The sequence below is a fragment of the Myxine glutinosa genome, chromosome 13 (genome assembly GCF_964187855.1).
Source record: "Myxine glutinosa chromosome 13, kmMyxGlut1.1, whole genome shotgun sequence".
Taxonomy (NCBI): domain Eukaryota; kingdom Metazoa; phylum Chordata; class Myxini; order Myxiniformes; family Myxinidae; genus Myxine; species Myxine glutinosa.
Window position 1 is genome coordinate 16219157 of NC_136273.1, and position 24127 is coordinate 16243283.

Genomic DNA, 24127 nt, shown 5'->3' on the forward strand with positions numbered 1-24127 from the left:
TCTTTTAACACGAATGTGTGTTCAATACAGTCTATTTTTGAGAATATAATAAACTCGAAAAACACTTTCCGTAAAAGAGTAATTATGTATCTTATAATGGATGTGAAGATGGTGGCTTGCAAACTGAGCCGCAAGGGCGGTGTACAGAAACGTTAAAAAAAACAATAAGTACAAGGCGCAGGGAGGTGAAATTCGCTGCACGTGACGTGCAACGCACGCAGAGTAAAACAAGTGTTAATTTACATCCGTAGGATGTCTAATAAATAATGAAAATATAAGCACACCTGACACTAGGCCAAGGCTTCAGATGTTGGCATGCTCACGAGGCTGCACCCTTGAATAAACTGTTCCAACCCGTCATATTTGACGGGCTTTTTACTGGTAAATCAATAATCAGTGTGACCCCCTTTTGCCTTGAGAACTGCCTCAACTCCATTTGGGATTGAATTAATTAGTTTATGGATTATGTTTGAGCAATCTTTTCACAACAGTGTTGTAATGGACTCCAGATCATTGTCAGACTGCTGACGTAAATTTTCTTTCAAATGTATTTATTCCTTCATTTATTCTGTTAAGCCAAAGTGTCAGTCAATAATAACTATAAAAAAATTAAAGCATATGGATACATATTGTTATGGCCCCGGGTTTTGGTTGTACTGCGAGAGGGGGTGGGGTGAGGGGTGGTCTCGGTATCCTCGGTTCTCCTTGTACGTACCGGGCCTGAGGCTACCACGCACGAATAACTTCATGCCACAGCAGGTTGCTACTCAACCGCGAGCGCCAACCAGTTAACCACGTGCTCCAGTGTCCGCCATCTTTTACCGTTTAACTGGATGTCAAGTGGCCTTTCTGGCAGGGGCGCCCTCGATATGCACCACCATTATCTTAATTAGATCTTAATTAATGCGGCCCAGTGTTAAACCACGGGGTACATATCGGACAATCAAGCCAATTGGTCAGGGAATTATAATCTCCCGGGCTGACCTAAGTGCAAACAGCACTGGATCAATGGAGGAAAAGGTGAACGCCGACAGATTGGAAATGAACGTCAACATGGGATTTATTTCAATTATTTACAAGGCCCAAGTGGTATCATGCAAAAGGGGTGAGGAACTCAAGGGCTTTAATGTTCAAGGTAGTAGGGGAAAGGTACACACAAAGGGAACAATCGGGGAATGTAAATTCAATCCGTACAGTGAGCCATCACAAGCAAACGAAGAATGCAACCGAGCATGTACAGAGCAAAGAAAATGGACAAGAGCAAAACCTTAACCTACGCCTGACCTACCGGCTATTACACAATACAGGGCACCCATCAGCCATTCATGGGAAGGTAAAACAAGATTATGAAAGACAGTGCAAGGATCACGGCCTCTTGCTTACTGATCGGGAGTAATCATGCTCCCACGACCCAACGCTAAAGGGAGGGGTAAAAGTGGGAGGAATTTATGTGGTGTCTAATGGTGGTGCTTGTTGAAGATGATATGATATGATGTGTGGTGGTGTGGTGCGTGTAAGCATGTCTAGGTGTAGGAGAGAAAATGCGTCATCAAAAGGTGACTGCTCCAGAAGAATTGGGCTGTTGCTCGGAAAAGAACAGTTGGTGGTGTACTGTCTCTTTGTTGAGCTTTTTAAAGTTCAGTCAGAACGATCTTTATACTATGCATCTGTAATCACAAAGTGCAGAGCAGAGCTGGTTTTTAGGACACGTGAGGTGATGCTATCCTTTTTGTTTCAGGAAGCTGAGGAAAGAGGTGTAAAATAATAGCCTACTGTGGGAGAACTTAAAGATATATGCAGCATGGTTTGGCTTCGGTCATATGGCCTGCTCGCTCTGTCCGTCCAAGTGCATCGACCCCCAGCTCACCCCACTAACACGAGCACTGCCTCTCGAGCGTCCTTTCACAAGCAATGGACCCGAACAAGACCTCAGACAAGACCAAAGCCAGAACCAGCAGCCCTTCGATCCTTTCCTATTCCTGCCCTGTGGGTCTTTTATAGCGGAATAGCGAGGGTGGGGCCTAAAACCAGAACAAAACGAGCTCTTGGTGATAATACGGCTGCCGATTGGTGCACTGCCGCTTTGGCCCCGCCCACGCTGGCTTTTGCAATGGATTTTCTCAGTCGGTCTGGAAACCGTGGCATGGTCAAGGCGAGTTTGTTGTGAGTGGTCGTTTTGGAACGGGGACCGACCGATGAACAGCGTGTATAATGACTTAATGCAATGGAATTTAACGCCTTTCACAGTTCCGGGATTCCAGTCATCATGGAGCAAGCGAACCGTTCCAAAAGCACCCCGCCCACACGCTCCAAGGCCAATCTGAGCGGCTGGATCACAGTGCGCGACAGCCAATCAGTGTTGGATACCGAAAAGCGGACATGATTGGAGACAGTCCAGGAACAATAAAACCACTGACGAGGTAGTTTGCAAAGAGTTAATGTACAGTTTGGGCACAATACAGTCCTGGAGAGGAGAGCAGTCCAAGTATGGTGCAGCAGGACGGCGCTGAGGGCTGAGCTCAGATCCCAAGTGAGTTCGCGTCCTGAGGGACTGAGACCTGGCTGGGTTGACCGGGCTTCTGGACCGCCAGGCGGAACGAGAAAGCACCAAGTAAGACGGGCACTCCTAGTGGAACACAAAGCACCAAGTGGAAAGTGAGGCGCTTCCCAAAGTGCCATGTGGGACAGGTGCTCCTAGCAGAATGCAAAGGCACCAAGGGAGGCAGTCTTCAAAGCACCGGGTGGGACAGGTGCTGACCAAGTCACAGTAGAACTGACTTCTTACATGTCTTTCACATGCACACCATGTACCCTTACATCTTCCAGCACACACACCTCATTGGCTCAAGCATCAACTTGAGTCCAACAACAGTTTTTTTCAGAGCTCGCCCCACATGATAATGCCCAACAGAACACCTCCCTCCCACCTGCATTCCTCAGTCACCTGCATCTCCACATTGTTGGAGCAAGGGTTTGAGCAAGGGGTCTCCAACACGCCCAGACTTCTTCTTCCTCATTATGTCCTCTTGTCTACTTGATGTACCGGTTGTATGAAGTGCCTATGCTGTGTATAGTGATAAGGTTGAATGCATAAGGGGTTATTTTTATTGCTAGGGGCTTAGAGTTTTTCTTGTGTGACTCTGCAATCTCCTGGAAATACGTGCCTTTCAATACAAGACTTGTTATTTACAAACCTGCTCGGAGTCTGTTTCCTCCACGAGCAGTGTACCCGCCCGATGGACGATCTTGTTCCAAGCGCGCAACACACTGTTCTGACACATCCCTATATTTGGGCAGTGTATAGGCAACTCGGTCTGTTGATCACTCCCGAAAACTCGATTTTGACTGACTCGATCGCTCCCGAAAATAAAAATAATAACCCAGATTAACCCTCCTCCCCACCCCCCTTGATTTGTTTATGTGGGGGGTTTATCAAAGATGTTGTCTGCAACAACAAGGTGGCAAACCTGCAGGATCTTCGTTCTCGGATCACAGCTGCATGCTCACTGGTGGACGCAGACATGCTGAGCTCACATTGAAGTGTATTGATGGTGTGCACAAAAACTGTATGGGGTTCTGTATCACATAAACCAGAGGGTATCATTGTATCATTTGTGGTTCTACACATTAACAACAAAAGTTGTCCGGGTCTTTTTGGAACACCCTGTATAGGATAGATAATGATCAAAATATGAGGTCATGAGGCTGCGTTATCCTATTCACAGTTAAATACAAGAAGCCGTGTGCATAGTTGGAAATATTAAACTTACCAGTAGTCGGTATCGTTCTTCAAAGATTGAACTGTATACACCATATCACTGCTGACTGTTGTTGCATCATTGCAAGCTTTAAACGTGACTTCTTTGAGGCTCCCATTACATTTTTCATTATCTGCGAAGCGTGGAATAAGAAATAAAAAATAAAACGTTATACATTTTTTTGGAATGTTTTGCTTCTTTGAAAAGTCAGATCAATGGTTCTGAATTTATTGAAAAAAAGGGAAAAATAGACGAGGGTTGGGATGGGTAGAAGTACATTCAACAAACGAGCATCAGCAAAGCCGAGTTAACATGAATTATGGGGTTTATTTCGGTCAGGTGAAATACCACATCGGTGGTGTGAAAACTCAGGTAGGGATCAGAAGGTCATGAGTGTAACATGTATAACTTGTCCATACCGTGAAATGGGGTGAATAGGGACAGCAAGGGGAATGGGGACACAAACTGAAAAAAGTTCGGAAACTTTTTTCGCTGAAAATTGATAACCATACTGATTTGTTGATATTGGGGTTGAAAGTGTTCTCTTGTTTTTTTTTAAAAGCAACTTATAGTCCCTATTAACCCCATATATGGGTTAAATAGGAATAAATAGGATTTTTATGGCTGTCCCTATTCACCCCGTTTTACGTAACACCCCGTTTTACGGGTGAATAGGGACAGCCATAAAAATCCTATTTAACCCATATATGGGGTTAATAGGGACTATAAGTTGCTTTTTAAAAAAACAAAAGAACACTTTCAACCCAAATATCAACAAATCAGTATGGTTATCAATTTTCAGCGAAAAAAGTTTCCGAACTTTTTTCAGTTTGTGTCCCTATTCACCTTGCTGTCCCTATTCACCCCATTTTACGGTACTTGGAAATATTTCAGTACATCAACTAATTTGCATAATATAACCAAAAGTAGTGGGACAGCCAAAACAAAACTTGAATTAAGTACACTTTGGCCTACCATGCCCATCTGGCCACATTAGTGCTTCAAGAACCAGCTGCAACTTAGTTTGCGTTCCGCCATATTGGCTCAATAGATTGTTATTTAAAGATAAATTTTAAAATAATGTTTTCCTTTTTTTTCCTGCTGAGTATTCCAGAAGGAACACCCATGCCACTAAAAGACAACGGCTGCATCGCTCTCCGTTGATCTGGATTTGAATAGATGCTTCTCTGAAGAATGGGACTACTTCTTTCAATGGTGGAAACTCTTAGGCTCACACAATCGCTCCAGAAGGATCGACAAATTAACTCGCCCATCTATTTGCATGGTCAGCCACTGGAAGAGGTTCATTCTCTTGAACTCCTTGGCTTCACCCTCAGCCGGGGCATTATCCATCATTCCAAGTCATTCCATTCAAAGTCAGAATTAATCATAGCCTGCAAGGTCTTTGCTGTAGCTCAATGGAGTACTGCCCTCCCATCTGGGTTGACACCCCTGCTTCACACCTTGCTCAGCTTGACACCGTGGAAACCTAGGCCTTCAAAATCATTGGAATCTCCCGTGATCACATTCACATCGCAGAGATGTCAGTGGTGTCTATGTCTTATACCATCTCCCTTCTGGTCTTACACCCTCTGCCTCTCCATGTTTTGTACCCTCCACCCCAAGGTTTCTGAAGACGAACGTGGTCCATCAGCAACCCCGAACGTGGTCACCTCCACTCATTTATTCCTCTTTTTCCCATCTGTGGAATCAACTTCCTCAGTCTCTTCAATCTCATTCTCTAGGGCTTCAAGACAGCAAGCTGTTCATCACCATCTCAGCTGATCCCCTCTCAAAAACCATGCAAATTTTCTACTCCCATTACCCCTCTATCCAGGTTTCCTTTTTTTTCCTTCCACGTCTGTGCTCGGGAGTTTGCGGCTGTATCATTCTTATCCACCCTCTTTGTTCTCACCATGCTCCCATTCTTCCACACTTCTCCAAGTCTCCCTCTATTTTGTCCCTCAACCCTGCTGTTGATGTGTTCAATTTTGTCGCTCAACCCCCCCCCCACCCCCCTTCGCTCCCCCTCATCTCTTTCTATTGTTCATTTCAATCTGGTACGTCCCGAACCATTCTGTGTTCCAGCTCCGACGCAAGCCTCCACACAAAATAAAGAAAAAACCAGGTCATCATGCAGAAAAGAAGGAATTGTTTGGCGTTACTCATGCAGAAATGAGACTGAATAGCCTCTCATGAGACTGAGTAGCCTCTCATGAGACTGAGTAGCCTCTCATGAGACTGAGTAGCCTCTCATGAGACTGAGTAGCCTCTCATGAGACTGAGTAGCCTCTATTGAGACTGAGTAGCCTCTATTGAGACTGAGTAGCCCCTCATGAGACTGAGTAGCCCCTCATGAGACTGAGTAGCCTCTCATGAGACTGATTAGCCCCTCATGAGACTGAGTAGCCCCTCATGAGACTGAGTAGCCTCTCATGAGACTGAGTAGCCTCTCATGAGACTGAGTAGCCTCTCATGAGACTGATTCGCCTCTATTGAGACTGAGTAGCCCCTCATGAGACTGAGTAGCCCCTCATGAGACTGAGTAGCCTCTCATGAGACTGATTAGCCTCTCATGAGACTGAGTAGCCTCGATTGAGACTGAGTAGCCCCTCATGAGACTGAGTAGCCTCTCATGAGACTGAGTAGCCTCTCTTGAGACTGAGTAGTTTCTCATGAGACTAAGTAGCCTCTCTTGAGACTGAGTAGTTTCTCATGAGACTAAGTAGCCTCTCATGAGACTGAGTAGCCTCTCATGAGACTGAGTAGCCTCTCATGAGACTGAATGGCCTCTCATGAGACTGAGTAGCCTCTCATGAGACTGAGTAGCCTCTCATTAGACTGAGTAGCCCTTTTTGAGACTGAGTAGCCCCTCATGAGACTGAGTAGCCTCTCATGAGACTGAGTAGCCTCTATTGAGACTGAGTAGCCCCTCATGAGACTGAGTAGCCTCTCATGAGACTGAGTAGCCTCTCTTGAGACTGAGTAGTTTCTCATGAGACTAAGTAGCCTCTCTTGAGACTGAGTAGTTTCTCATGAGACTAAGTAGCCTCTCATGAGACTGAGTAGCCTCTCATGAGACTGAGTAGCCTCTCATGAGACTGAATGGCCTCTCATGAGACTGAGCAGCCTCTCATGAGACTGGGTCTCCTCTCATGAGACGGAGTAGCCTCTCATGAGACTGAGTAGCCCTTCTTGAGACTGAGTAGCCCCTCATGAGACTGAGTAGCCTCTCATGAGACTGAGTAGCCTCTCATGAGACTGAGTAGCCCTTCTTGAGACTGAGTACCTCTCATGAGACTGAGTAGCCCTTCTTGAGACTGAGTAGCCCCTCATGAGACTGAGTAGCCCCTCATGAGACTGAGTAGCCTCTCATGAGACTGAGTAGCCTCTCATGAGACTGAGTAGCCTCTCATGAGACTGAGTAGACACGTTACTCAAATAGAATGAGAGTCTGACTGAGTAGCCTCTTCCAGGGGACCATTTCAGGTGTTGTTCATGTGACCCTTTTGTGCGAACTTAAAGCCCCATTTTGGAGCATTTCCCAAACCTGATGGTCAAACGTGAAATTAAGAGTTAAACAGGAAGCTGGGGGCATCTTGTAGCTTTTAACGTTTAAAAGAGACATTTTTATCAAGAAGCTCCTAGTGATTAAAATCCATGGAACACCTAGAGATATCCATCATAGCTTAAAATTATGGAAATAACATGTTGTCGTTTTCCAAACTTTGGCAGAAAACAAATATGATGCCATCAAAATGGTGGAGTTTTGAATTTTTCAAAATGATGATAATTCACAAATCCTCTTAAATTGGTAAAGTATTTACGTACAAAAAAATAACCTTTTCGATACCTGTGTTGGGGATGATTGTTAGTTACGCTCTTGAGGGCATTTGGTGTCATAGGAAGTTTACCTTAGTTTGGAATTCATGAACTTAATTTTTCAGTTATCAGAAGATGACAATTCAATTCATTCAGAAGATGACAAGATCAGATGACCCGATTAAAACGCGCAATCTTCAAACCTTTACCGCTGCTTTGAAGAAAATTAGGGTTGAGGTCAAGGACATCATGATGGAGATGAAAGAAGATGGAAGGCTGTTTAGTCAGGTTCACTATGGTTTTTCGTTCAAAATTTTGGTAGATTAGCAAAACTACACATTTTTGGAATATTCAGAGCACGAGGAAGCCAAAAATTGATGTTTACATTTGCGGAGACACCTTTGTGAAAATGACACTCAGGACAGTGATGAAGATCCGTAAAAGCATATTCCTGAACGGTATAGACCTCGTAGATCCTGTGTGTAGGATTTATAGTTCAATCTGATACTAACAAGGCTGCTTTCTTGCTTTATAAACCCATACCGATAACTTCAAAGGACTTGCAATATCATGTATTATGTAATACAGTTATATCACAAATATAAAGACAATGGTTTTCAATTACCTTTGTTTGTTGCTTTTCTATAATCCTGAGCACTATTTTGAGGCCTTTATTGGATTCCTCGACCCAGAAAACATAGGATTAGCATATTTAATGAAGTTTCTACGTTGACTAGAAGCGAGATAGCGCAAAATATGTATTTTATGGCGGCCATTTTGAAAATCCAAAATGGCGGCCATGCAGGTGTCTGTGCAAATGCCAACATTGATTTTTGGATTCCTCATGCTCTGATGATTCCAAACATGTACAGGTTTGCTAATCTCCCAAAATTTTGAACGAAATTATATTTGTTAACATAGTGAACCTGACTATTTTGCAAGAATGCTTTTCGATGCACGTTCAAGACAAACAGTAGAAGTAAAGACAAGTTTCGCTAAGTATGAGCTCTCTGATGTTCTGAGGTCTCTGTTCACTGCTGATGGAAGTATACTACACTGTCCGACAAAAAGCAATCTGATGAAAGTTTTAGAAGCGCTTGCAAGTAAGACGGATAATGAAGTTCCAATAACAAAACAAGAACCAACAAATGCTGGAAAGAAAATTGCTATAGTTGACTGACTTTAGCTGCTATAGTTTTTAACAGTCGCTACTGTTGTTTAACACGAGACTGAAAGTTGCTCCCTGAAATCTGCCACAACATCTAGATTGTAGACGTCTTGGTAGAACCAATGCTGTCCACTATAACATATTCACCAGATACTGATGTTCTCATATTGCTGATCCGGAGGTATCCGGTTCTTCCAAGCACCACCTCATTCATAACAGACACAGTTAATCTCAAACGATGAATTAGCATCGGTCAAATATACGAGGCCCTTGGACCGGCAAAGGCAGTTAGATTTACCTGGATTTCATTCATTCTCTGGTGCAGATGTAACTGGCTCATTTTCCCACAAAAGTAAACTGATTTGTTGGAAAAAGCATTGGACTCTTCAGATAAAACTGTCATTCAGGCCTTTGCAGATCTTGGAACGCCGGCAGAGATCAAATCAGATATCTACAAAGGACGAGAGTCATTCGTCTGTTGGCTTTACCCATCAAAGGTCAAAGGGAATGACATAGGTGACCTTAGATGGCAGCTTTCTCAACAAAAGCAATGGGAAGCAGAAAAGCGACTCAAGCGGCCATAGTTCCGGCTAATCAGCGTGCCACCACCAAGCCATGGTGTCATGGCGTGCCATGGTGCCACCACCAAGCCATGGTGTCATGGCGTGCCATGGTGCCACCACCAAGCCATGGTGTCATGGCGTGCCATGGTGCCACCACCAAGCCATGGTGTCATGGCGTGCCATGGTGCCACCACCAAGCCATGGTGTCATGGCGTGCCATGGTGCCACCACCAAGCCATGGTGCCACCACCAAGCCATGGTGTCATGGCGTGCCATGGTGCCACTACCAAGCCATGGTGTCATGGCGTGCCATGGTGCCACTACCAAGCCATGGTGTCATGGCGTGCCATGGTGCCACCACCAGGCCATGGTGTCGTGGCGTGCCATGGTGCCACCACCAAGCCATGGTGTCATGGCGTGCCATGGTGCCACCACCAAGCCATGGTGTCATGGCGTGCCATGGCCACCAAGCCATGGTGTCATGGCGTGCCATGGTGCCACCACCAAGCCATGGTGTCGTGGCAAGACGATAAAGCCCATCAAAATATACGGCCTCCAACTGAATATGGCTGGCAGCTAGACGAGAATGGAAAGATGTCACCAGTTATGTGCTCACTTCCTCCTGCACCTGAAGCAATATTAAAACCAGTGCATTGTGGATGTATCGAGGCGAAATGCACTACCGGTCAATGCAAATGCTTTCGCAGCCAGTTGTTGTGTCCCGGCCTGTGCAGTTGTAGGAATGAAGAAGGAAGAAGGGATGTGCGAGAACCAAGGAGATCAAGATTTCTCTAGCAAATGCAGAACTGATGATGTTGATGATGATGACGTAGACATCTTCGAGATGATTTGGACTCACAAGAAAGATACTTTGACCAGAGAACCAAACTATAACATCTAAAAATAATATCGTCTCTATAATCGTCGTTTTTCATTTTAAGATGTTTGGTTGAAAGCAAAAATCACTATCACATTCGATTCGACACTTCAAACAACATTTGAATGGACTTCATAGCGAAAGGTGGCAATTTTGATGACGTCATAACTGTCAACTGCCAACTTCACCAGAACGCAAACATGCATTTTTTCCTACTTTTTGTAGTTCATAATAAACTATTTTTATGGTCACTTGCTTTAATTATTAAATTTAAAACTCCAGGTCTTTAAAACAGCTGTTCACCACCATCTCTTATCTTTCCCCATCCAAAACCTTGATCTTTTCTACCCCCACTAATTCACCCCAGATCCACCTTGTTTGAAATTCCAACTTCTTTCCTGGAAGTCCCGGCAGTGTCCATATATTTTATACCTCTCCCACCCCCCCACCCCCTTCCCATGCCTCCCCGCCCCCAAAGCCCTCTCCCTCCCACAGATCTCTCGATGTCCCTGCTCTCAGATGTTGTGTTTGTGTTCCTCCCCCTCTCGCCCCATCTTGTCTACCGCTCCCCACGTTATATGTTTTATGTGTCGGTTTGTCTTTCGGTGTGATTAATGTTAGCTCTTTCACGAGCCTCGATCTTGTATACAAAAAAAGAAAAAGAAAAAAAAATGCTCATGCCATTACAATTGCCAGGGGACTATTCTGAGGGTCGAACAGTTTTTCAGGATGAATATATTGAAATCTCTCTCTTTGTTGACAACTGAGGCAACACTGAAATTTCACTCAAATGTTGTGGCTTCTTCTGATATCATCAAACTAAAATACGCAATTTGGTGTCTGTCTGTCTGAACGTGACACATTCGGTCGTCACTTATCCAATCTCAACCAAACTTGCCATGGGGATTGAGGGCACATGATGGAGGTTGTAGTGACCTCATTTCCTCCCACCCCCTCTCTCCCCAAGGCGGTGTTCCGCCTTCAGTGAAATCTCTGTTAAGGTGTATAAATATCTTAACGTGGGGTTTCATGGAGCGCGCAATTCCATACAACATATGATTACCTTTTTGAACAGTCGCTACTGTTGTTTAACACTAGACTGAAAATTATTTGAAGGAAAGCCGACGTCCTTGAGGCATTCCATGCGTATCGCATCCCCGACAGACTAACGTACCCAATGCTACCCTTCCCCACAAACTCCTTGCCCTCTGGAGCCTCCCATAGGGAGCGGATATTTCTTCGTACATTTCAAAACATTATTGGTTCACGAGTTATCAAACAGAGTGACCACTATACTCGTCATGTGTGTGTGTCTGTCTGTCTGTCTGTGTGTCTGTCTGTCTGTCTGTGTGTGTGTCTGTCTTTGTCTGTCTGTGTGTCTGTCTGTTCGCAGCATAACTACCGGATGATATCATCCGATCTTTATGAAACTTGGGTGGGAGGTTGATATCATGATCTAGTTGTGTCCTGCCTAGAGTGGGCGTATTGCGCACATTGTGGGCGGAGCCACGCCCGAAAAAGATGTCTTTTTAGAGGGTAATCGATTTCAAGCTACTTCTTCTCCGAGGGGTTTGGTGGAATCTGACAGGAGTTTCGATATTTGGTTAGGCCAATGTCATGTGTCTAGCCCCACGGAGCTCGATTTTTCATTTTCGCCCCAAGGTCAAGGTGGCAAGGTCACGAAATTTAGAAAAGTCGATTTTTTAATGGTTTTATTACATTGTTCGCTTCCTGATTGGGTGAAATGTCGTACATGATCTTATATTATCACATACATCATGAAATACAAGTTTTCCAACAAATTTCAGAATCTTCGACCTTTGACCTTTGAAGGTCACAAAGGTCAAAGTTTCAAAGTTGTTGGAATCGAACCGAATTTTCGGTATTGTGTAGCTAACTAACCTCATAACTGATTATACATTATTTTCTATCTCATTTCAAGGTCGGTAACCTTCGTTTTGACATTTCCGGGCCTGGCCTGTCCGGGCCTGTTTCGGTTATCGCCCGTCCTTTGTCATTGAATACCGCTCGCTCGTGAACCATCGTCGTCTCCTGACTTGTTTAATACTGAGTGACATGGTTACATTGAAAGCAGGTAAAAGTAATAAAACATTCATGTAGCTTCAATGTTTGTGTACTTTTCACCAAAGGTGGATGGAGGTTATATTTCCACCCCTGTTTGTTTGTCTGTCTGTTTGTCGGTGAGCAGGATATCCCAAAAGGTTATGAATGGATTCGGATGAAACTTGGTAGGCAGGTTGTTGAGTGTGTGTGTGACATGGACGAATCGATTCGATTTTGGTACAGATACAGATCCAGACCCAAATACTAGAATTATCTAAGTGATTTTTCACTATTGAGAGTTGATGCCAAAAACGATATATAGTATATACCACGATATTTCAAACAATTGTGGACAGATTATGCCAAAACTTGGTGGGTGAGTTGGGTAGGTGACAAGAACAAGCCGATTAGATTTTGGTTCAGGTCTGGATCCAGATCCGGCCTATCAGTGGGATACAAGTTGTAAAACTGTTCAGTCTTGCGGAGGTATGCTCTCTCGCGAGTGCCTTTCCAGTTCAATCCTGCAGTGTCACAGGTAATATTTTCTCACATATTAGGGTTATTGTTTGCGAACATTTTATCTTCTTCAACATACAGTAAGTTTCATGAATACTCATACATGAAGGATGCTTACCAGCAGTAGAATAGTAGAGTGCTGCTGTGCCTGACGATTCGATGCCAGGGTAACACACAGGTTTGTTAATCAGCAAACTAGTTGGTCGAACCACTCCAGTGTACAAGGCTCCGTTAGCAAGCGATGGCATGTATTCTGAATGAGAAAGAAATGAATGAGTCAGCATGTCGGGTTCTTTATTTTTTATTTATTTATAAAAAGTCGAAGCTTGTGGAAGAGCGAGAACACAGAATTAGCGGACCACAACAAAAAGAACAGTGTGGAAAGGGGACGGGGGACGCTTCGACAGTAGGGTAGAGGGACACAACAGGAGGGGGAAGAATGAGGGCTTGGGGAAGGGAACACAAGGAGTGAAACAGAAATGGAACAAAAAACGAAAAGAAGGGTGGAGGGAGAGGAGAGAAAAGAAAATAACCTGGAAAGGAAGGAGTGGGCTTGGGGAGGAATTATGAGGGTAGAAAAGCTCATGAGTATGAATATGGGATGACTTGAGGAGGTGGCGAATAGACATCTTGAAGTCCTGGAGGGAAGATTGTGTTCGAACAGACTGAGCAAGTTGTTTGCACAGGGGACAGAAAAGAGAAACAAGTGAGTGGATGTGTGTAGTGAGCCTGCATTTTGGGAATTTCACGAGAAATGGGGTAATTCTTGGCAGACCGTGTGCATCCTGCAGAAAGCTGTGGGAGGGAGGGTCAGATCATGGAAAGGGCAGAGTGTACAAGACCAGAAAGGAGGTGGTAGAAGACAGAGAGAGACCACCAACATGTCTATGATGAATACGACGGATGAAGGATGTCATGAAATTGTGGTGCACTGCTTGCTTGAAGCCCTTGATAGAAGAGTGAAATCGAACCGTCTCAGGAAGGTCCGTTCCATAAATGGAAGAAGAAAAGAACAAAGTAGTGGAGGTGTACATTAATCCTGGATTTTGGGAGTTGAACCAATAGGGCGTTACTGAAAGAACTCGTTCATCCTGGATGAGCTGGGGAATGTCTGAGGGCTGAGAGAGCAGAGGGAGCTTGACTGGAGGAGAGGCTTAATATCTACACGTATTTCAGTTTCAACTACCACATTGCATCTAACTCTACCTGCCTCCTGTTTATCCTCAATGTGTACCACCAAATATACATAAACAACGCATATATCTGAATACAACCTCTTAACTGTGATGGAGCCATGACCCCACGTGCCACACCAGACAGCATTTATTGACCAGGTCCTCATCAACAGGGGACACTTGTTCAGCATCCATTACACAGTTAATGAGGTTTCTGAATTGTATCCGGAAAAAAACATATTTAAGTTCAAATGCAATCCGTCGATAAGTTGCATGGTACATGCCATTGGGCATGGGATTGCCAAACAAGGGTTCTGAGGCCGTAGGGCCATTCATGGCATGTACCATAGTTTAATCCGGTATGATGATATTTTGATCTGGTATTCATCAAGATAAACTGTTATCTGTTCTCACGTGAGATCTTAGGGGTCATTTTTGACTCCATATTTCTGACACCACTGAAAACAGCAATACGCTGTATGGATTATTGATCCCATATTAGAAAATTGAAAAATTGGAAAATATCAATTTAGTTTTCCTTATTTTTAAGTCAAAATGGTCAAAAGGAACAAAAACATTAATACCTACCAATTAAATACTAACGATGCAAGTTTAATAAAGTTTTTTTTTTTTTTTTTTTTTTTACAGACATTCTACAGCCACAAGTTTAATAACGTTTTCAACAACAGATTGACAATTTAAATGGTAATAAAGAACTGGTGTTCCTAAATTTGTGTACATTGCTGCCAACTTCCTGAAATGCTATAAATACGGTGTGCGATAAAATCCAAGTTAATTCTTCTTCTTTCAAACAAATGCATTCTCAGGAAGAAAAAAAAAGACCCTCCAAAGGTGTTAATAATTACAGGGTTCCCAAAAAAACACCATACGCATACAATTTAACAAAAGTTCTTTCTTTTTATTTAAAATGACACTGTCTTTGGTGTTGGCATCAAATCTTTGGCACCAAATCCTGGTGTTGGCTTAGCGGTTAGTGTGCCGCCTTGGGATCCTAGGATCCTGGGTTCGAATCCCGGTCGATCGCTGAATTAACTCCAGTGGGATTGACTCAGCTTGGTGTTGGCTTACAGGTTAGGGTGCCGGCATGGGATCCTAGGATCCTGGGTTCGAATCCCGGTCGATCGCTGAATTAACTCCAGTGGGATTGACTCAGCTCGGTGTTGGCTTACAGGTTAGGGTGCCGGCATGGGATCCTAGGATCTTGGGTTCGAATCCCGGTCTATCGCTGAATTAACTCCAGTGGGGTTGACTCAGCCTGGTGTTGGCTTAGCGGTTCGGGTGCAGGCTTGGGATCCTAGGATCCTGGGTTCGAATCCCGGTCGATCACCGAATTGATGCCAGGGGGGTTGACTCAGCCTGGTGTTGGCTTAGCGGTTAGGGTGCAGGCTTGGGATCCTAGGATCCTGAGTTCGAATCCTGGTCGATCGCTGAATTGATGCCAGGAGGGTTGACTCAGCCTGGTGTTGGCTTAGCGGTTAGGGTGCAGGCTTGGGATCCTAGGATCCTGGGTTTGAATCCCGGTCTATCGCTGAATTAACTCCAGTGGGGTTGACCCAGCTTGGTGTTAGCTCAGCGGTTAGGGTGCCGGCTTGGGATCCTAGTATCCTGGGTTCGAATCCGGTCTATCACTGAAATAACTCCAGGGGGGTTGACTCAGCCTGGTGTTGGCTTAGCGGTTAGGGTGCCAGCTTGGGATCCTAGGATCCTGGGTTTGAATCCTGGTCGATCGCTGAATTAACTCCAGGGGCCCAAATCGGCCCAAATCAGCCCAAATCAGCCCACATCGGCCCAAATCAGCCCACATTGGCCCAAATCAGCCCACATCGGCCCAAATCGGCCCGCATCGTCCCGCATAGTTTGAGCAAGTGATTGTTGGCACTCAACACCCCGCCGATGACCGATCTAACTGGTTGTGCACCAAACTTCACGAGACCCTGACCAGTCTGAAGTGACCTCAAAGACATGATGGTGTAAAGGAGCCTCTTCAGTCTAACGTCAGGACTGCCTGAGAGTATTATTTTTTTTCTTTAATGCGTTAAACCTTCCCAAGTACAACCACCAATCTCAATTCATTCCATCCAGTGGTTTTAAAGTGCATACAAAACAAACACACACACACACACACACACACACACACACACACACACACACACACACAATGGAGATGCCTACTTTGAGACCTGGTAGATCCCCTTTTCATGTCTTGAGGCCCATCCACATGTGGGGGGAAAGCAAGCAAAAACAACTTGCATCCATAAACACACACATACATACACACGTACATACACATACACGCACATACACACGTACATACACACGTACATACACATACACGCACATACACACGTACATACACACGTACATACACATACACGCACATACACACATACATACACACGTACATACACATACACGCACATACACACGTACATATATACACATACACACATACACACATGTATACACACACACACACACACACATATATATATATATATACACATACACACATACACACATACACACACACGTACATACACATACACGCACATACACACGTACATACACACGTACATACACATACACACATACACACATACATACACACGTACATACACATACACGCACATACACACGTACATACACACGTACATACACATACACGCACATACACACATACATACACACGTACATACACATACACGCACATACACACGTACACACACATACACACACATACACACACATGCATACACACACACATATATACACATACACACATACACACATGCACACACACACACACACACACACATATATATATATATATACACATACACACATACACACATACACACACACACACATACACACATACAAACATACACACACACACACACATATATATACACACACATTTATACTCACACATACACACACACATATATATATATACACACAAATACACGCACACATTTGTACACACACATACACACACATATATACACACACAAACACACACACATATATACACACACAAACACACACACACACACATACACACACATATATATATACACACACAAACACACACACATATATACACACACAAACACACACATATATACACACACATACACACACATATATACACACACAACACACACATATATACACACACACACACACACACACACATATATACACACACAAACACACCCACATATATACACACACCAACACACACACATATATACACACATATATATACACACACAATCACACACACACAAATACACACACAAACACACACACATATATACACACACAAACACACACATATATATACACACACATACACACACACATATATACACACACAACACACACATATATACACACACACACATATATACACACACATACACACACACACACATATGCACATACATACATACACACACACACACACACATACACACATACACATGCAAACACACACACATATATGCACACACATACACACACACATACACACAGACACACAGACACACATACACACACACACACACACACACACATATACAAACACACACACACACACACACATACGCACATACGCACATACACACACACACACACACACACACACACACACACACACATCCACACATACACACACCTGAAGAGGTGTACGGAGTTGGGGGGGGTTGCCCCCCCACCCCCCCCCCCCAAATAGTTATTTGCTTTCTTCTCAGAAACTACACACTCAATTTTGATGAAACTTCACCACAATCTTCATCACCCGTAATGTACCAATGTTTGTTTACGGCATTAAAAAATTGGGGTCTGAGGAGGTATACGGGGTTGGGGGAGGGGCGGGTTCCCCCCAAAATAGGTATTTTTTTTGTTTGTTTAAAGTCTTTTGATTCTACCAGGTGAGTGCCAGGGCTATTGCCCCTATGTTTTTCATTTCTGTTCCACACATATACACACACACGTGTGTCATTCTATGGGGGTAACATGCGAAACAAGCGGAGATTTAACTTCTTATGTTAACTATTTCATTCTTGCACAAAAGGCAGGAGAAGAAGAAGAACCACCTCCCATCTAACCCTTACAATAATAATAACACAAGTAAAATGAATCACATGACCAGGACATTTGGCCTTTTAGCATGGGAGAAAAACATCCAAGACGTTCAGAATCCGAGTCCAGTCCTTTATTCCTGCGCAAAGGTTCCTCCTCCTAACCACGGTAAACCGTCCAGGAAATAATGCACCAGATGAACTAAAGCTAAAGTAAATTAACGTCTTCATAAACCAAAGGAAAATGATTCCTCTACATCCTTAAATTCTGCGACATTCCCGGATGGTAAAGATCACACAACTAATCCCTGGAAGAAGGTTTGGCCAGGGCACCAGCACACAATGGCCTGTTTTTCTTTCTTTTTTGGTATACAAGATGGAGGCTCCTGTAAGAGCTAACATCAATCACAAATAAAACAAACGGACAAACAAAACGTACAATAAAGGGAGCGGGAGACAAGATGGGGAGAGAGAGGGAAGCACACAAGTACAACAGTATAGAGCAGGGACATCGAGAGATCTGTGGGAGGGAGAGGGCTTGGGAAGGCGGGGGAGGGGGGGGTGGAAAACACATGGACACTGCTAGGACTTCCAGGAATGATGTTATTTTAAAAAAGTGTATCTGGGGTGAATTAGCGGGGGTAGAAAAGATCAAGGTTTTGGATGGGGGAAGATAAGAGATGGTGGTGAACAACTGAACATCTGCTTTAAAGACCTGGAGGGAGGAGTGGGATTGAAGGGAGTGGGAGAGTTTGTTCCAGAGGCGGGAGAAAAGGGGAATGAAGGAGTGAAGGTGAGCAGAGAGTCTTGATTTTGGCAATTATTTTCAAAAATATGAATGGCATACTCCAACATGCAGTACCTCCCCTCCTCAGAACAGCAGATCTTTAGTTCAATCTGATCGAGTCGAAGGTCGAACCCCGACGAGACACCCAAACGGTGAGCTATATGGAGTGGTCACCCAACCACACTTGTGTTTATACAGTATAAGCACAACCACACGTCACATGATGTACCACAAGATGGACAAGGTAAGGACTCACGACAGTGAATGCAGGTGAGCGCACAGAGCGTAAAGAGCAGGACAAGCGAGTGAGTGAGACTGCAGAGCGACGCCATGATGTCTTGAACCTCCTATTGCTGGAACACAATGAAATAAATAATCGAGGTTTAAATAACAAATGTCGCATCCACAATGATATAACAACTAAAAGATCGAGAAACAACAAGCAGAGGCCACAGGAAAGGCAAAATGGTCCTACCTCAAAATCCAGGTAACAATTGATGGATTCGAATATTATTATCGAGGATCAATTACAGGTACAAACGTCTTGGTGTTTGTTTCGACTGTTCGAGGGCTCCTGCTGTACTTTCGTCGATCGTCAAAGGTTGCTCTGTCCCTCTCCCTCTGAACCTGTAGGGCTTGTTCAGCAGGTTTGAGAAGATGAGAGCAGAGCTGGGAGGGTCGGGATGAAGGAGGTAAATATATATATATATATATACTGAAACGCAAAAGAAACTTACCACCTTTGAAACCTTTAAATATCAACAATAACACTGCGTGTAGTAAATGTGTGAACTTATTTGTGGACAATAGTGTCCTCACTGTCAGACAAAACGGTCACGGATGGTCACTTGAACCTTCAATGGTCACTTCATAGCACAGCTGTTGAACAGCCGTTTTGACTGTCAGTGATTAGGCAAGAGGTACGGGATGATTTTAATGAGCTGCACGTGATGTCTTGATATTGGCTTTAAAAAGGCCAGTGCAAAATGGGCATTTTGACCGAAAATTTTGACCATTTTGACCAACTTCAAAAAGACCAAAAACACAAAAGAAACTTACCACCTTTGAAACCTTTAAATATCAACAATAACACTACGTATAGTAAATGTGTGAACTTATTTGTGGACAATAGTGTCCTCACTGTCAGACAAAACGGTCACGGATGGTCACTTGAACCTTCAATGGTCACTTCATAGCACAGCTGTTGAACAGCCGTTTTGACTGTCAGTGATTAGCCAAGGGGTACGGGATGATTTTAATGAGCTGCACGTGATGTCTTGATATTGGCTTTAAAAAGGCCAGTGCAAAATGGGCATTTCAATCAACATGCCACGATTGTCAAGGGATCAACGGCAGCGTGCCCTGGGCATGCTGCAAGGTGGACTGAGCTACCGTGAGGTGGCACGTCACCTTGGCTGTTCACACCAGACGATATCGGCCCTGGTGGACAGAGACACCCTCCACAACTCTGCAGATGACAGACCTCGATCAGGGAGGCCAAGAGTCACCACTGCAAGGCAGGACAGGCAGATGGTCCGAAGTCACCTGCGGGATCGATTCGGTCCAGCATCCCGCACTGCGGCAGAAACTCCGGGGCGTGCAAACCCACGGATCTCCAATGATACTGCACGAAGACGACTGCATGACTATGGTCTGACTGCCAGAAGACCATACAGAGGCCCCGTGATGACGGTTGCCCATCGCCGCAACCGTCAGAGATGGTGCCAGCAGCATCAGCAGTGGACCTTGGCGCAGTGGAACGAGGTCGTTTTCAGCGATGAGTCAAGGTTCTGTGTGGACAGTCCTGATGGGCGTGAGTGTGTCTGGAGAAGAACTGGCGAGCGATATGCCGATTGTTGCGTGCGTCAAGCCAACAGGTGGGGTGGCCCAAGTGTGATGGTGTGGGCAGGCATATCAGGCTGGTACAGGACGCCACTGGTGGTTGTGGATGGGAATCTTAACGCCCAGCGGTATGTGGATAACATCCTGCGACCTCATCTGCTGCCATTCCTGCTAGACCACCCAGAACTGAGAACCTTTCAGCATGACAACGCTCGTCCCCATGCTGCTCGCTTTACCACTGCATTTCTCCAAGGCGAGAACATCAACACCATGCAGTGAGTGGCCTGCGCTCTCCCCTGACCTGAATCCCATAGAGCACCTGTGGGATGAGCTTGGGAGACGCGTAGTTGGCAGGGCCAGGACACGGGCAGAGCTGCTTCAGACATTGAGGACTGAGTGGGACAGAATCCAGCAGCAATCCATCCAAAGACTGGTAGGCAGTATACGCCGACGATGCACTGCCTGTATCCAAAACAATGGTGGCCATACACGCTATTGAAAGGGGACTGACATTGCACCCTGTGCTGTTCTGTACTGTAGAACAAACTGATGAGATGGTGTATCTTGGTCAAAAACTTGACATGTCATCAATAAAATGCCAATGTTTCAATTAGCAATTGTTGGTTTGTTTTATTTTGAACTGTTACAATTTTATTACATTTCAAACAAGTGGTAAATTTCTTTTGCGTTTTCGGTCTTTTTGAAGTTGGTCAAAATGGTCAAAATGGTCAAATTTTTCGGTCAAAATGCCCATTTTGCACTGGCCTTTTTAAAGCCAATATCAAGACATCACGTGCAGCTCATTAAAATCATCCCGTACCCCTTGGCTAATCACTGACAGTCAAAACGGCTGTTCAACAGCTGTGCTATGAAGTGACCATTGAAGGTTCAAGTGACTATCCGTGACCGTTTTGTCTGACAGTGAGGACACTATTGTCCACAAATAAGTTCACACATTTACTATACGCAGTGTTATTGTTGATATTTAAAGGTTTCAAAGGTGGTAAGTTTCTTTTGTGTTTTTGGTCTTTTTGAAGTTGGTCAAAATGGTCAAATTTTTCGGTCAAAATGCCCATTTTGCACTGGCCTTTTTAAAGCCAATATCAAGACATCACGTGCAGCTCATTAAAATCATCCCGTACCCCTTGGCTAATCACTGACAGTCAAAACGGCTGTTCAACAGCTGTGCTATGAAGTGACCATTGAAGGTTCAAGTGACCATCCGTGACCGTTTTGTCTGACAGCGAGGACACTATTGTCCACAAATAAGTTCACACATTTACTACACGCAGTGTTATTGTTGATATTTAAAGGTTTCAAAGGTGGTAAGTTTCTTTTGCGTTTCAGTATATATATATATATATATATATATATATGATTCAGAGGAATAAACTCGAACAACACTCGGTAGAGAGCACACCTCCACCAGGTTCAGCAGGTTACGTTTTGCATCCACTGAACGGTCAGATCTGGATTCGAACCTGAACCTAAATCGAATCTGCTTGTCTCACCACCGAAACAACTCATTCACAAAGTTTTGTCATAAGTCGTCCGTAACTTTTTGAGATAACCTGCTATATATCGTTCACTTAAAATTTTCTTTTAGTCTCTCATCCAAAATTGTAATTTTTTTATAAAATTTTTTGTATCTTCACCAAATTGTATCGATTTGTCCCTGACACACACCCAACCTGTCCACCACGTTTTGTCCACAAATCCATCCACAACTTTTAGAGATATCGTGCTCAGACAGAAAAACTGCAGTGAAGACATAACTTCCGTCCACCATCGGTGGCAAAGGTAACAACCATGAAAAAAACCCCCAAAAAACACTTACACTTAACAGTTAACTACAAGTTTATTCACCAGATGTTGAATTCTATCGATTTCGACAAAACATTTACCAACCGGGAATATTAACGCACACAAACACACATCCCCACACACACATACACACACATACACACACACACACACACACACACACACACACACACACACACATCCACACCCACACACATACATCCACACACATCCACACACACATTCACACACATCCCCACACACACATCCACACACATCCGCCCACATCCACACCCTCACACATACATCCACACACACACACACATACACACACACACACACACGTCCACACACATCCACACACATTCACACACATCCACACACATCCGCACACACATCCCACCCCCCCCCCCCCCACACACACACATACATCCACACACACACACACACACACACACACACACACACACACACACACACACACACACACACATCCACACACATTCACACACATCCACACACATCCCCACACACATCCCCCCCCCCCCCCACACACACACACACACACACATCCACACACACACACACACACACACACACACACACACACATCCACACCCACACACATACACACACACATACACACATACACACACACATCCACACACATTCACACACATTCACACACATCCCCACACACACATCCACACACATCCACACACATCCCCACACACACATCCCCACACATCCCCCCACACACATCCACACACATCCATACACATCCCCACACATCCCCACATCCACACACATCCCCACATCCACACACATCCACGCACACACACACACACACTCACATACACATACACATACACATCCACGCACACACACACATCGACACACACACACACCCACAGGGACGGATCCAGGAATTTCAAGACGGGGGGTGTATGAAACTTTATCGCTGGGGGGAAGGTATAAAGTGGGGGTCTGGGGGAGGACCCCCAGGAAATTTAAAAAAAATTGATCGTCAGAAACAGCATTTCGTGTGTTCTTGGAAGTTTCTGCAGTTCCTTGTGTTCTTCCCTGGTCCAACAGTTCAGCAGATTCACACCGCCTGCACCCTCATCCTGGATCGAAGGGAGGGGGGGCACACCCCCTGCACCCCCCCCCCTGGATCCACCCCTGACCCATCCACACACATCCACATAGGCTTACTTGGGGGTTATCCATATAAAATGCGATAGTGTCATATTTTCGTCAAAAATAGTCGGTATTTTCGCTCGAGTGCGAGTATAGACCGATCCGACGGAGGGGTCAATGGACGGGTGCCCTCTATAGACGCTGCCATAGGTGGGAGGCGGCCGCTTCATTCGGCTTGCTCTCCAGCGTTCAGATTACATGCAGTTACCGGGCTCAGTTCACTTTGCCGAAAGAATATCGATACAAAATATATTTGTTTGTTAGATTCATCAGAGAAGATGGAATCGTGGACGATACGACCGGTGAGGAGCCGGTGTGGCGGCCCGGGCGGAGATGGACTCTGAGGGAAGAATCCATGCGGGGGCGGCAGTGATACACCTGCCGTGACCTGGCCGTATGGAGGAGTCGATGAAGGGACGGGCACCTAGTTGGGTCGGTCAGAG

General features: G+C 44.7%; 1 protein-coding gene across 1 annotated transcript in view; it reads right to left on the minus strand.

The window, feature by feature from the left end:
- The window catches only part of UPK3B (uroplakin 3B), a 30359-nt gene extending 10860 nt beyond the window's left edge, over window positions 1-19499 (minus strand). The window contains exons 1-4 of the mRNA XM_068133849.2: window positions 19315-19499; window positions 19096-19192; window positions 12887-13021; window positions 3771-3891 (exon numbers count right to left, since the gene is read on the minus strand). Of these exons, the coding sequence (XP_067989950.2) occupies window positions 3771-3891; window positions 12887-13021; window positions 19096-19171 (332 nt within the window). The 5' untranslated portion in view covers window positions 19172-19192; window positions 19315-19499. The remainder of the gene's footprint in view (window positions 1-3770; window positions 3892-12886; window positions 13022-19095; window positions 19193-19314) is intronic.
- Window positions 19500-24127: the final 4628 nt, after the last annotated feature.